At 32.6% G+C, this 13,517-nt stretch overlaps 1 protein-coding gene across 1 annotated transcript; it reads left to right on the plus strand.

Annotated features, from left to right (window-relative positions):
• On the plus strand, positions 1-11,565 carry LOC123666016 (calcium and integrin-binding family member 3). The gene is made up of 5 exons (XM_045600240.1): positions 1-130; positions 2,192-2,226; positions 7,418-7,535; positions 7,727-7,854; positions 11,091-11,565. Exons 1-5 carry the CDS (start codon positions 80-82, stop codon positions 11,326-11,328), a joined length of 570 nt encoding a protein of 189 aa, XP_045456196.1. The 5' UTR covers positions 1-79; the 3' UTR covers positions 11,329-11,565.
• Positions 11,566-13,517: the final 1,952 nt, after the last annotated feature.

Genomic DNA, 13,517 nt, shown 5'->3' on the forward strand with positions numbered 1-13,517 from the left:
TGGTCGACGAGGCAACAGGCTGGCTTTGGCCTATTTTTATTTAAATTAAAAAAAAACTTTTTATTTTTTTAAATTAACAATGGGAAACAAAGTTGTGACGTTTACGGAACAGCAATTGGAGGATTACCAGGTAAACATCGATAACAATGACTGTTTTTTTTTTTACTGAATTAAAAAAATATTGAAAATACGCAATAATATAGGAAAATACGCTATAATCTTAGTGATGTGCAATTCACCTCAATTTAAGTCTTATTTTTCATATCTCCATACTTATATAGTTGAATAGACAATACATAATCTAAACACGAATTGATATTTATTTATAGGACAGTGAAAACATAGTTTAGTAATAATAAAAGGAAGAACTGTGCAGCTGACGTTGTTTTCTGAATTTTGTTTTAGTTCGTAAGAAGAATAGATATTGTATGTGTGTGTTTATTGATTATTGTATGTTGTGTATGTGAAATATCTTGCTTGTTTATGAAGACCATTAAACATCGCGCTACGATCCAATAGCGGTAATCATAAAAGTCAAACAATTTTACAAACATCAAAACACACAAGTGTGCGTACAACTATTAACTTTCGCGTAAATGATAATTTAATAGTACGAAGTACTTAAATAAGTTGTTACGCTTTAGCCTTTAATATCCCACAGCTGGGCATAGGACTCTTTTCCTATGTAGGAGAAGGATCAGAGCTTAATCCATCACGCTGCTCCAATGCCGGTTGGCGGATATGTTGCCCAACATGAGTAACGATTGCTATCAGGTGTACATGATAACAACCGGGACCGACGGCTTAGCGTGCTCTCCGAAGCACGGTAGGGAGACCCACAAGGATTGCACAAACAGCCAGACCACGGCAAACATCTGTATGGCCAATACAAATGTTTGTCATTTGCGGGAATCGAACCACAAACCAGTGGTGTGACCGTTAAATAAGTTGTTAAGACACTCATATAAAGATTTACTATCCAAATTATAAAGACGAAAGCCTCGCCTATTTCTCTGTCGAAAAGCAATATTTACCTATTGATTTAGGTTTACAGTATTTACGCGCTCTATTTTTGTAGGTCAGCCTTCTTTAATTACATTAAGCTTACTGAAATATCTTTATAAGTATTTAGTAATATGCCTATGTAATTAAATTTTGTGTAATTATAAAGTATTTTGCATAGTATTACATCTGTATGGGTATTGTGTAATGCTTAAAGAAATATTCTATAAATTATAATATACTAACATTTAATTAATATGGACTTTCTAATCTCAGGTTCGACAATAAAGAATATTTATTAATATATCTTCCTTATTAATATTTCTTCTAATACTTATTCGTAATAGAAGAAATTGTGATCAACGGGATTCTTCGAATAAGCTAGCTTGCTTTGTTGTTGTTCCTAGTCCAAAGCGTTTAAATTTTAATATGTTTATTATGTACATTCTTTCAATAAATATTTCATAAAATGTGAATCTAAATTATTAGAAGGATGTCTTAAATAGTATGTCAAAACTAAAACTTTAATTTATGACTGACTGACTGACTGACTTTTTGTAGATACTCGTAACTTGGAAATTGCTTGTGTATTAACTTAATGCGTCTCGTTTTTGTTTATTAGGTATTATAATTTTTTTTATTCAAATCAAATCAGAGACCATTTTATTCAAATAGGCTTCAAAAGCACTTTCGAATCGTTATTTTACAAATTCATATTTTATAAAGATTATTATTTTTAAAAGTGAAGCTACCACCGATTCGGAATGTAGATTCTGCTGAGAAGAATCGGAAAGAAACTCCGCGTTTACTCTTTTGAAAATAATATAATTATATTTTTTTTTTCAAAATCTTTTATAATTTTTTGTCTAGTTCGGACTTAACATCCAAACTAAAAAATAAAAATTCAATAAGTAACTTATAATTATTTCTCCATTTAATCGTCTATCCACAACGGCAGGACCAACTTTAATTGATTTCTTAATTTCATTTATATTACAGATGAAATAGAAATATACTTTTAAGAAAATGAAACAAGAACTTATAAATTTAATTTCCCAAGAGTTGAGAAGAAATTGAGAGGAAATATGAAGTTTGTGTAAACAATAAAATAAAATATTAACAAACACTGACTGTTTATATAGTTCTTTAACACAAATGTAATAACAAATACACGTTTTGTTTCAAACAGGACTGTACTTTCTTCACAAGGAAGGAAATATTACGGTGAGGTTTAATTAATTAGAATATTTTTTTAAGTAAAACTTCTTTACGAACGCGTGACTTAGGAATTAAGCTGGTGAATGCTTGACGAGAACGTTGGGAAAAGTGTGATCGGGCGAGGTGAACGATTTAAACCTGAGTTACTACGGCCACAAAGTAGGCTCCTAACCACTAGACGATAACGTAGCTGATATCTTTACTTACCAAAATACACACTGCGTTCATTCTTAAATAAAATGATATTAAAATAAATTGTTAACAAACTTCCTAATTTATTGTTAAAATAAATTAAGCCTCCATTTGACTGCGACATATTATACTGGAGTACTTTCATCCTTTACTGCGTAACCTCTAGTGATATTGAAACTAGCGTTTACCTAAATATTTGCTTGCTTGCTCATTCATTTGTTTAAACTTGATTGAGGTAGGACACAGCAGAAATTATGTTGCTCAAAATTGCGGACCAACCAAATACCACCACTCACAAATATGTCTAGTTTTCCTGTGGTGAGTAAAGTTGTGATAGCTCCTAGGAATACTCGGGGTAGGGGCGACAACATGGTTGTGATATACCTGGTTACAGGCGTCCATAAACAACGGTAACTCCTAACTCCTACCTTCAGAAGGACTGTAGGCTTTTTTGTTCCCTACATTAGTGTCATAAAAAACTATGTATATAGCATACCTAATTGCATTAACGACATTAGTGTATGTATTTCATTTTAATCAAATAAATGGCGTGTTATAAAACCACAATTAGTCCTGCAATTGAATTCATAACGAAGTACTATTAAAAATAAATTAATATACCTACTATAATATAAACAAAACATAGGGAATGTCTAACCTGAACCCATCTCATTTTCAATTTTCACATTTAGATCTGCTTATAAGAATATCAAGATGCTATATTATATTGGAAGGAATGGCCAAAGAAAGTTCAGGTTTTTTTACTTTAGTTGTAAAATCATTTCATTTACAAAGAGTACGAATTCACGTTAAAGTTTTTACTGTCAAATTAAATTGAATCAAATAAAAAATTCTTTTAAACTGTCTGTAAATCTCCTAGAGCCTAATGTCTACTAGTTAACAAATATGAAGAAGTTTAGCTACGCTAGCTAACTACATCAGCAAGATTAAACAGTTATATGATATGTCTATTAAGGTTCCGAAATGCCAACGCTTACTGACACGTTTATTGAATGTGTTTACATAGACTTTAGATACGCTTAGTCATACACAACTTTGGAGAGCAAATGTTAAAGGGATCATTTAATATACGGTACGAAATTACTATCTAAGCTCAAATAAATAAATTCAATCGACTTCTAAACCGCCAACTAGAAAGACGACAGACAAATCAGTCATTTTGTATACGCTTGCTAGTTTTATCGCTACAATAAATGCTGTAATACCAGGATACCATCATATCAATTGAAAGCGCTGTTTAACTGAGATAGGGCACAGCAGGAATTTCCTGCTCAAAATATGGAGCAGCCCGACTGGGGTAGTACCTCGACCTTACAGAAGATCACAGCAAAATAATACTGTTTTCAAGCAGTATTGTGTTCCTGTTGGTGAGTAAGGTGGCCAGAGCTCCTGGGGGGATTGGGGATTGGGTCGGCAACGCGCTTGCGATGCTTCTGGTGTTGCAGGTGTCTATAAGCTACGGTAATCGCTTACCATCATGTGAGCCGTACGCTTGTTTGCCGACCTAGTGACATAAAAAAAAAACAGTCAGCTGTTAGTGTCGTTGACGGTCAGGGTCAGTTTTTTCACGCGATTTCACTCCCCATATTTTTCTCATACCAACTAATATCGTTTCTTAAGGGGTAAAACTCCAAAAAGATAACTTAAAAATCATGATTCAGTTAATATTCTAACTTAACGGTAACTTTAAAGTTCCTATTACTTTAAACTTATTGTTGAATGTAATAAAAACTTATTTGGCCTAAAAAAAACAAACATTTACATTATATTTTGTAGGTTGCCTACCTAACATTTTTTTTACTCTATTATTAATAGAACCAAGAAAAAAAGTGCGTGCTTGCAAAGTACACATTTCAGGGTGAAACTGCTTTGGCAAACTAATTTGTAAGTCTCGTTTATATTTATACAAATATAAAGCTTTAGATTTCCGTTCCAGCGCCATCCACTACTGAACATAGGTCTCCACAAGTTCGCGCCAAAAATAGCGTTAACTCATGTGTGTTGCCCATTATAAAAAAAGGTTATCTCTCATCATTAACAGTTAAAAATAAATTCAATCCCTATCCGTTTATTCTTCGAAATATTACGACACCACTTCTTAAATTACTAAGAACCCTTACTAAATTTGAATTGTCAATAGCCAGTTGACATTTCTAAGTACTACAGCATAGTAAACTAATTTGACGTAAACACGTACACGTGAGGGCTTTAATACTGAATGGAGGACATAATGCGAGAAAACACGCTATTCTACCCTCCATCGAATTATCGACAAAACATTCGCGCGAATATAGTCTTTAAAATTAAGCCGCAAAAATAGTAAAATCGAACAAACCGCAATAACGTCGAAGAAGTCGTCTAAAATTTCATAGCAATTTAACCTTTATTTCTTTGATAATAGAAGGTATAATAGTATTTGTTGGGTACAGCGGTCGAAGTCGTACGTTTCTAAGTTTTACGACACGCTAACAGTTACGATACACGTGAAGTTTCACACAAAAATCGGATTAAGGATAAACAGTGAAGATTATGATGTCATTCTTGGATGTTTTCTTTTCAAAAGATTATCGAGGAAACCTCATTCTATATAAATTAAATTGAAGCGGGTTTTGTGTTCCCAGTTTCATGGCGTGGTAAAGGTGGAAGAGATAATTTGGTTTCTGTTTGCTTGGATTAACTTTCTGATCCTTTATTTGAAAAGATTTAAAAAAAAAGCTAAATCGAGCGTAATAAACACAACAACACACGAAACGAAATTTATAAATATTTATTGCTCCTCTTTTTCATGCTATCTTGCCTATCCTATGGACAGATAACTGATACCGTGTGTGTATGTTTAACATATAAACAAATTAAGCATTCGCTCGCTTCACTTCAGCCTGTAATATCCCACTGCTGGGTATAGGTTTCTTTCCCCATGCAGGAAAAGGATCAGAACACCATGCTATAATGCGGATTGGCGGATACCTACCACTACCCTATCCTACCCTACTACGAGTAACAATCGCTATAAGGTGTATATGATAACAACCGGGATCGACGGCTTAACGTGCTCTCCGAGGCACTGTGGGGAGACCCACAAGGACTGCACAGACACCTAGACCACAGCAAACATCTGTATGGCCAATACAAATATTTGCCATGTGCGGGGATCGAACCCGCAACTGCCAGCGCAACAGCCACATGTCACAGCCATGCGTCGTATGTATGAATATTATATTTTTGGTAGTCAAATAAAATTGTATCAGATTAGAATATAATAATTTTTATTTTTTTCCGAGTAAAGTATTAATATCAAAAGTAAGTAAAATATAATTAGATATTTTGACGAATATACAACCTCTTTCCTGAAGAAAGTTTTCCAATAAAGCGAATCTTTTAGCAAAAAGGAATCTCGATGCTAGTAATGTTCTGGTAGCTATTCGTAAGGAGTAATATAATATATATTGTTTTCATATTAGTTACAATAACGCACATTAGTTATTGACGTCATAAAACATGAACCAATACGAAGGAATTTATTGGTTGTCTTCTGCTTTATGGCTGTATCGACGGCTTCCGTGAAAATTAATTTCTGTAAGCGGTTTAATTATAACTATAAGGCAAAAGGTACCAAACAAAATTACTAAGAGTTTGGCGTATTCGTGTATAAGGGAGTTCAAATATAACGACCGAGAAAAATATATGAGATAACAAAATTTAAAAGTTTGTCACTTTCTTCATATTCCTTTAGACCAATGCCTTCTATTATCAAAGGTATTTTTGTGACAATTACAAAAAAAATATAAACAAAAGCCATTATTATGTATAATGCATAAAAAGAATATTTCAATAAAGTTACTCAAAATTTTTTTTATTCAATGATATTCAAATGTATCTAACTTCTTCCAATTTTGTCTTCATTTTTATGTTTTCTTTAATGGAAGTAAAGCTTCTTTACGTATGCTTGACTAGGGGAATACGCTGGTGAATGCATGACGAGAGCGTTACGAAAAGTGTGTTCGGATGAGGTGAACGGAAGTTGAGAGGGAGATGTAAGTTAGTGAAGATAGAAAGTGAGAGTTGCGTTTCGTAAGTTTCAAGCACACTCGTTTTACATACTACTCGTTCTTCATATGTGTTTGAAATTATGAGTTTGATAATAAAGTTTGGTATAATATGAAATCAAATCGTCGAGGCAATCTATCAAAGAGCTTTATATATATACGACACTCCAAAATGTTCGTTGTATTTAAATTCGACATTGTTAGTAATTCAATACGCTCAATTAACTCTTTACCATAGTTTAAAGTTAATTTATCTGAGGATAGTGTGGAAAGTTAAAATACAAACTCCACATAGAAACTGTACACTACTTTAAATTTACTAAGCGGTTTAAAGATTCGACTTCTAAAAGCGGTTATTTTGCAAAAGGATAGATAATTCTTATCCCTGTAGGGAAATTGTATGGATGTGGTAATAAAAGCACTAATTACAATAAACTTATTTGTCTGACGGTTTTACAATGAGCGGGAAGCAGAAAAAGGGATGATAGATAAAAAAGTAAGAGGAAAGACGATACATGTGCCACCTGTAGCAAAATGACGAAGTAAAAAGGTTGCGTTCTAATATAAAATAAAAGTTATGGAACTAAATCAGCATATTTCTTATGTAGAATAAGTAAATAATGATCTTATAAGTGTATTTTGATCTAATTAGAAGAATGTATTTTTATTTCTATTAGAAATACACTCTTGTACACGGCGAATTATTCATTGAAAAGTAAAATTTTCATCACCATCATCATCATTCCTTGAACCTATCCGCAGTCAACTGCTGGACATAGGCCTCCAGAAGTTCGTGCCAAAAATGTCGTGAACTCATGTGTTTTACCCATAGTCACCACGCTGCAGCAGATACGAATAATTTAATGCGGAATTATATCCCAATGAAATTCATAAATGATCTAAATATACTTATAAAAACCATATTTGTTCACCTGTAGAGTTTTCAAGAGATTCAGAGAAGTGAACCCGGACCTCGTGCCGAAGAGAATGACAGGAAACCAGGCACACACAATCGCAGTGCCAGTTGAAGAAATAGAAAAGTTACCTGAATTAAAGGTATACATAATGTTGTTAACTCCACAAAAAATAAAAAGCCGTTATTCTAGCTTGTCATAATGGAAGATTTTTAGTAAATCTAAATGCAAAACACACAGTTGGTTACCTCTACAAAATATTATATTCAGCGAAATCTTAGTTCATTTGTTTACAATTTGTCTCTATTAAAAAGCGAACATGATATTTTCCAGGAAAATCCTTTCAAAAGGCGGATCTGCCAGGTATTTTCTCACGACGGTTCCGGTAATCTTACCTTCGAAGACTTCTTAGACATGATGTCAGTATTCAGTGAGGCAGCTCCGAGGGACATTAAAGCTTGGTGTTGTATCCTTACATATACTCGATATGAAATGCTTCCCGCTTCGATATTATATGAGCTAAATTAACATTATATCTGTAAAAGTTTATATACATTGAGTACATTACCTAAGTTGATTTGCTTCATTGACTCTTTGATTTTATTTGAAGTCTAGACTCTTTTGACGTTCTATGTGTTTCATTTTATTCAAATTTATGTACTAAACCTTAAATGTGTTTGATTTATCATTTTATGATAGTTTAAGACCCGAACAAGACGTGATCTTTACCCATCTGCTTAATAGATAAAAATGAAATAATTATCTTCTTTAGTATGTTAAAGATAAATTGCGAATTTTAGTCCCTGTTTAGTGAAAGGGTTCACGATTATTTTTCTAATATACTAAAATAAATATAAAATGATTTTCATCCATTAAACAGATGAGTGAAGTTCGTTGACGCCTTGACATTATTAAAAATTTTAATATGATAGCTTTGAAACAACAAAAACTTACAATTATTTTGAAAAAATAACAAAATGGATTCTCAAATGTATTATCTCATTGACCAAAATATTAAATTGATTGAAATAGACATAAAATATTTCCTCTGACTCTTCTGTAAGGTCGGATTTCCAATAATTTCACCAAAAGCCATTATATTTATTTAGTGCTTACGTCTCAAAAGTGATTGAGTTAAGAACGGTATCAATTCAAAAAAATTGTCGGCCGAGTGAAGCAGAAACAGAAATCGTCATTAGTTAAATTTAAAATATATTTTGTAGATTCTGAAATTACCTACATTAAAATGCTAAAGTCAACTGGCACAGGTGAATATTGATATCATTTGCAAATCGAAAAACGCGTCACTTTAGCTAATAATTTTTAGGCATTGTCAATAATAAATTGTATAAATAGAAAACAACTCAAGAACCAAAAAATATATAAAAAAAGTGTGTGTGTCAGCTCCGACGCACGACTAGAGTTTACGCCTTCAGATCGACCGTCTAAATAGGCACAAAAAAGATTTACTAGTCTAAGAGAAAGATTAATACCATATCTAATGGTAAATAAATGAATCATATAACACCAGCCGATAGATAGCGTTGTAAGAAAATGTCTTAATGCCATCTATCGGAACCCAATACAATTCCGATAGATGGCGCACAAAAACGTAACTAGGTCCCCGACTAGAAAAAAGGTCAGGCTCAACCAGATCATGTATCTGGACCGGATCCGGATAGAATGAGGCATGCCAGATCCGTAAAGCTCTATCAGGACCTGGTCTGGTCCAGACAAGGATAGCCTGATGTAAAATATAATCAAGTATGGTAAGACATACTGGATCTGGACTCGGTCCGGTCCAGATAAGGACAGCCTGATGTAAAATATAATCAAGTATGGTAAGGCATACTGGATCAGGACCCGGTCCGGTCCAGATCAGGATAGCCTGATGTAAAATAAAATCAAGTATGGTAAGTCATACTGGATCAGGACCCGGTCCGGTCCAGATCAGGATAGCCTGAAAGAAATTACGCGAACTGAGCTTGAATTGCACTATTAATTTAAGCGCACATAGTATATATGCAGTTATCAGGACAGTCTAGCAGGGAGTCCATTTCTACACAGTGGAGCAGTCGTAAGGAATAGGAAATAGTTAATTAGTAATTAATTATTAGAAGTTAATAAATACAATTTAATTAAATAATTTAATTTAAAAAAAATATAAAAATAAATATAAATAATTAATATTTAAAGTAAAAACATAAATAAATAATACATTGGAAAAAATAAACGGAAATAAATATCATAATAATTATTTTAAGTAACATATTTATAATATCAATTCGCTTTTTTTTGTCAAACAATTTTTTCAAGAATATGCATTCGTGCTTTTTAAAAGGACCGGACCGAGCCGGCTGATCAGGATGAGATGAGATTTCCTGATCTGGACCCGATCAGGAAATCTCATCTCATCCTGATCAGGTCTAGACAAATCATCTGCGTTACATGCCTTATCTAGTCCTGATCAGGCATGCCTGGTCCGGTCTTTCTAAGGAAAACGAAAAAAATTCTACTCGGGTCATTCGTTCAGTGGATTTGACTCCTTATATTTTTTTTCATACCTTATATGAAAATCGATTCTTAAAAGTAAACTCCAATAATCTCCAAAAAGTAACAATATCCGTTATATTATTATGATCGTATATGTCTAAAAGCAAATGTAGATTTTCCATTATTTTGAAAATATTCATTCACATTCATTCAGTAATTTTGGTGTGAAGCGCGGCTAAGACAAATAAACAATAATGAATCATACTATTTAGCCATCTGAAGCTTCTTGAACTCTTCAATTTATTGTGATCATATAAACATTTCTCGAATCAAATAGTACCTCAAAATTCATTTATTGTTCAGCTAAATGTCATAGCGTAGTGTTAGGCTAATACCACGTAATTGATGAGGTTGCTTGGCATGTACCAAAAAAAAAACTGTTATTAGAACTTTAAGTCGAATAAACTTTCATTTTTAAAAATTTTGTAGAGAGTAATAGCTTTTTAATAGTCGTCGGTACTCTTCTATAAATATGACAATATACCTAAATCTTCATTCCAATCTTATCAGTAGTGTCAGCCGGTCGGCCACTAACAATACGGACCCTTGATACCATTGAATCCCGATATCTTGAACGTGATAACGTCTGTTCCATTGAGATTTATTTTCACTATTATTCACTTCTTAACTTTGAAGTTGAAGTCGGAATCAATCGTCTTTATTTTGTTTAATTAACTTACGGTAATTAGACAATCTTAAATTACTATCTATATATAGGTACCTACTCAAACAATTTGATTGAGTCTCATACCTAATTTAGTTAAATAGATTAGCAAAAAAAAAAAAATAGTGAAAGAACTAATTATTATAAGAGATAACTCAAAAAGTACTTGTCAGATGTCGATCAAATTTTAATGGGATCACATAACAAGTACCGAGTTTCTATTAGGTCATCAAAATCGTACTTCCAGTAATAAGTTATGAGGTATAAAACAACGTAGGTCAAAGAGTAGCAAATACATATATATCTACTAAAATATATATCATTTTATTCTTTTATATCAAGTACAAAGTTTTGTTGAAAATAACATAAAGCGGTCTAGATAATTAGTGATTCTGCAAGGAATGTTTAATTATCACAAACATGATTGAGTAGTATAATTAATGCAAATACAATTAATGCAATTAGTTATTCAATTTACAGGTACGCATTTCGCATATATGATTTGGATGACGACATGTTCATCGGTCGGGAGGACCTTTTAGAGGCAACGAGACTCCTCACTAAGGGGGAGTTACACCCTCAAGAGCGTGACGAAATTGTCGCAAGCGTTTTAGATGAGGCTGACGTGGATGGGGATGGAAGACTATCCTTTATGGATTTTGAACATGTAGTAGTTCGAGCACCGGATTTTTTATCTACATTTCATATAAGAGTGTAACCTTTTCTTATTGTTTTATAATTTAATTTTTTTTAATAGTATTATGGTATTAATAAGCTTACAGATTATAGAAATGGAAATAGAAGTATTAATCGCTGAGTGAATAAGTATTGAATTATTTGAAGCGTGATAATATTTTAAGGCTTTTATTTACTAACTATTAGCAATTGTTATGTTAAAATTTATTCTTTAATAATTGGATGGACTATATTTTCATTAAAACACTATTAATAAGAATTGTGATTCTTTTTTACCTTTTTAAAAAAATAGGTCTTGTATGTATAACTTTTACAAAACTCGCATTCACGCTTTCAGCCTGTAACATCCCGCTGCTGGACGTAGGCCTCTTTTTCCGTGTAGGAGAAGGAATGGAGCTTAATCCACAACGCTGCTCCACTGCGGATCGGTAGATATGTTTCCTATTATGAGTAACGATCATTATCAGGTATTTATAATAACAACCGGGACCGACGGCTTAACGTGCTCTACGAGTCACGATGGGGATACCCACAAGGACAGACATCCAAACCGAAAAGAAATATTTGTATAAATATAAATATCCATCTCGAGCGAGAATCAAATCTGCCAACAGTCGGGGTTTTAGGCGACTACTCGCACCGCTACACCAGAGCGATTGTTACATTACGTGTACCTACGGTATAACTTATTCAACTAGCTTACATAATTTATCATAACTGATACGTTTATTTAAACAGTGTTATCCCGAAATGTATTCCATTAGGGAAATTGCTTTACTTCGTATTACCTTGTTTTTATATATGTAGTATAGTTTAAAAAGCATAAAAAGTAGGTAAAAGATTTATCTAAATCATAATAATATTGAGTTCCATTAAGTTTAATATGAGAATAGTCAAAAGGATATGAACAGAGAATATACTTAATTATAATAATAGGGATAAAACCAGGATTTAAAAGAAGCCGAAAATCCAAGCGAAATGAAATCGTAGGAGACTAGAGGTCTATTTTCTAATGGTACTAGATCACAAAGGATAAATATTTGATTTCTTGTTTGTAACAGATATTATATTCTTTATTGCACTTAAAAAAAGAAACAAGTAAAAATTATATTTACAAAGAAAGTTGGCAAGGGCGAACTTATGTTATCGCGGGACACAGAAGTACAAGAGTAATTAATAAAAATTAATCTAAATCTATAATATATATAGGATAGTTAAACTTAAAACCTGATGGACCTATTACTTCTCACCGATTGACAAAAGCTATAATTATGTTTACTGGAGAAAAGAGGACAGACAAAAATAATATGCCACGAGGGTGAAACCACAGGTGTTACTTACAAATCGATACTTGAATAAAGTTTGATCAAACGTTTCAGCCACCTATTGTCTACTCGTGCTTAATTCATGATAAATTTATACCATTTTATTACATTTGTGGCATTACGACATACGTCTGGGTATAGCGAACGAAACTTCTTAATTCTTATGAATAATTTTCTCGAATAGTAAAACGAATTGAACTTTTAACAAAATTTCATTTGAAAAATTAAAAAGTTTAGCTATTTCAACTCTTTTTACCACTTTATCGATGTTGAACCAATGAATAATAAGTTTGTTTTTATTGTCGCATTTGTATTTTGCTAGTAACTTATCCGACTGTAAATTCGTATAAATATTTTCCTTGGTGCTCTGTTTTTTGTAGTATATACAGTACATCTTAAAACAGCGTCTAAGTTATTGATGAAAATATTGTCAAAATCAGTTGCTTGAGATCCGTCTTATAATTATCCTGATTTATAAATATAAATATATATTCAAAATTCACATTACGCCAACAGTCAGACAAATGTCGTTATAGTCGTACATTAAGCCTCAAGATTTAAAAAGTGAGTTTTGTTTCCAAGTCACTTTTTAATTAAAACCTATATCATTCGTTCGGTTCTAGAAATGTGATCAACCGTTCGGTCACTGTGATGCCACAGACAAACAAAAACAGTTCTCAGAATGTACCTGTTAAAATTATAACTAATTCATATTTGAATTCATACAAAAATCACATTAGGTATATCTATCGTCCATGGGTGGGGTAAGGTGGAGCATTTGCCCAACCCTAACTCGAAGCTAATAATTGATATTATAGATTTTAATAAGAAAATTTTAGGTAGACTTAGCCAAACCCTCCTCAAGCTATAATTGTAGTAGTGTAAA

This window comes from Melitaea cinxia, chromosome 1, assembly GCF_905220565.1.
Source record: "Melitaea cinxia chromosome 1, ilMelCinx1.1, whole genome shotgun sequence".
Lineage (NCBI taxonomy): Eukaryota > Metazoa > Arthropoda > Insecta > Lepidoptera > Nymphalidae > Melitaea > Melitaea cinxia.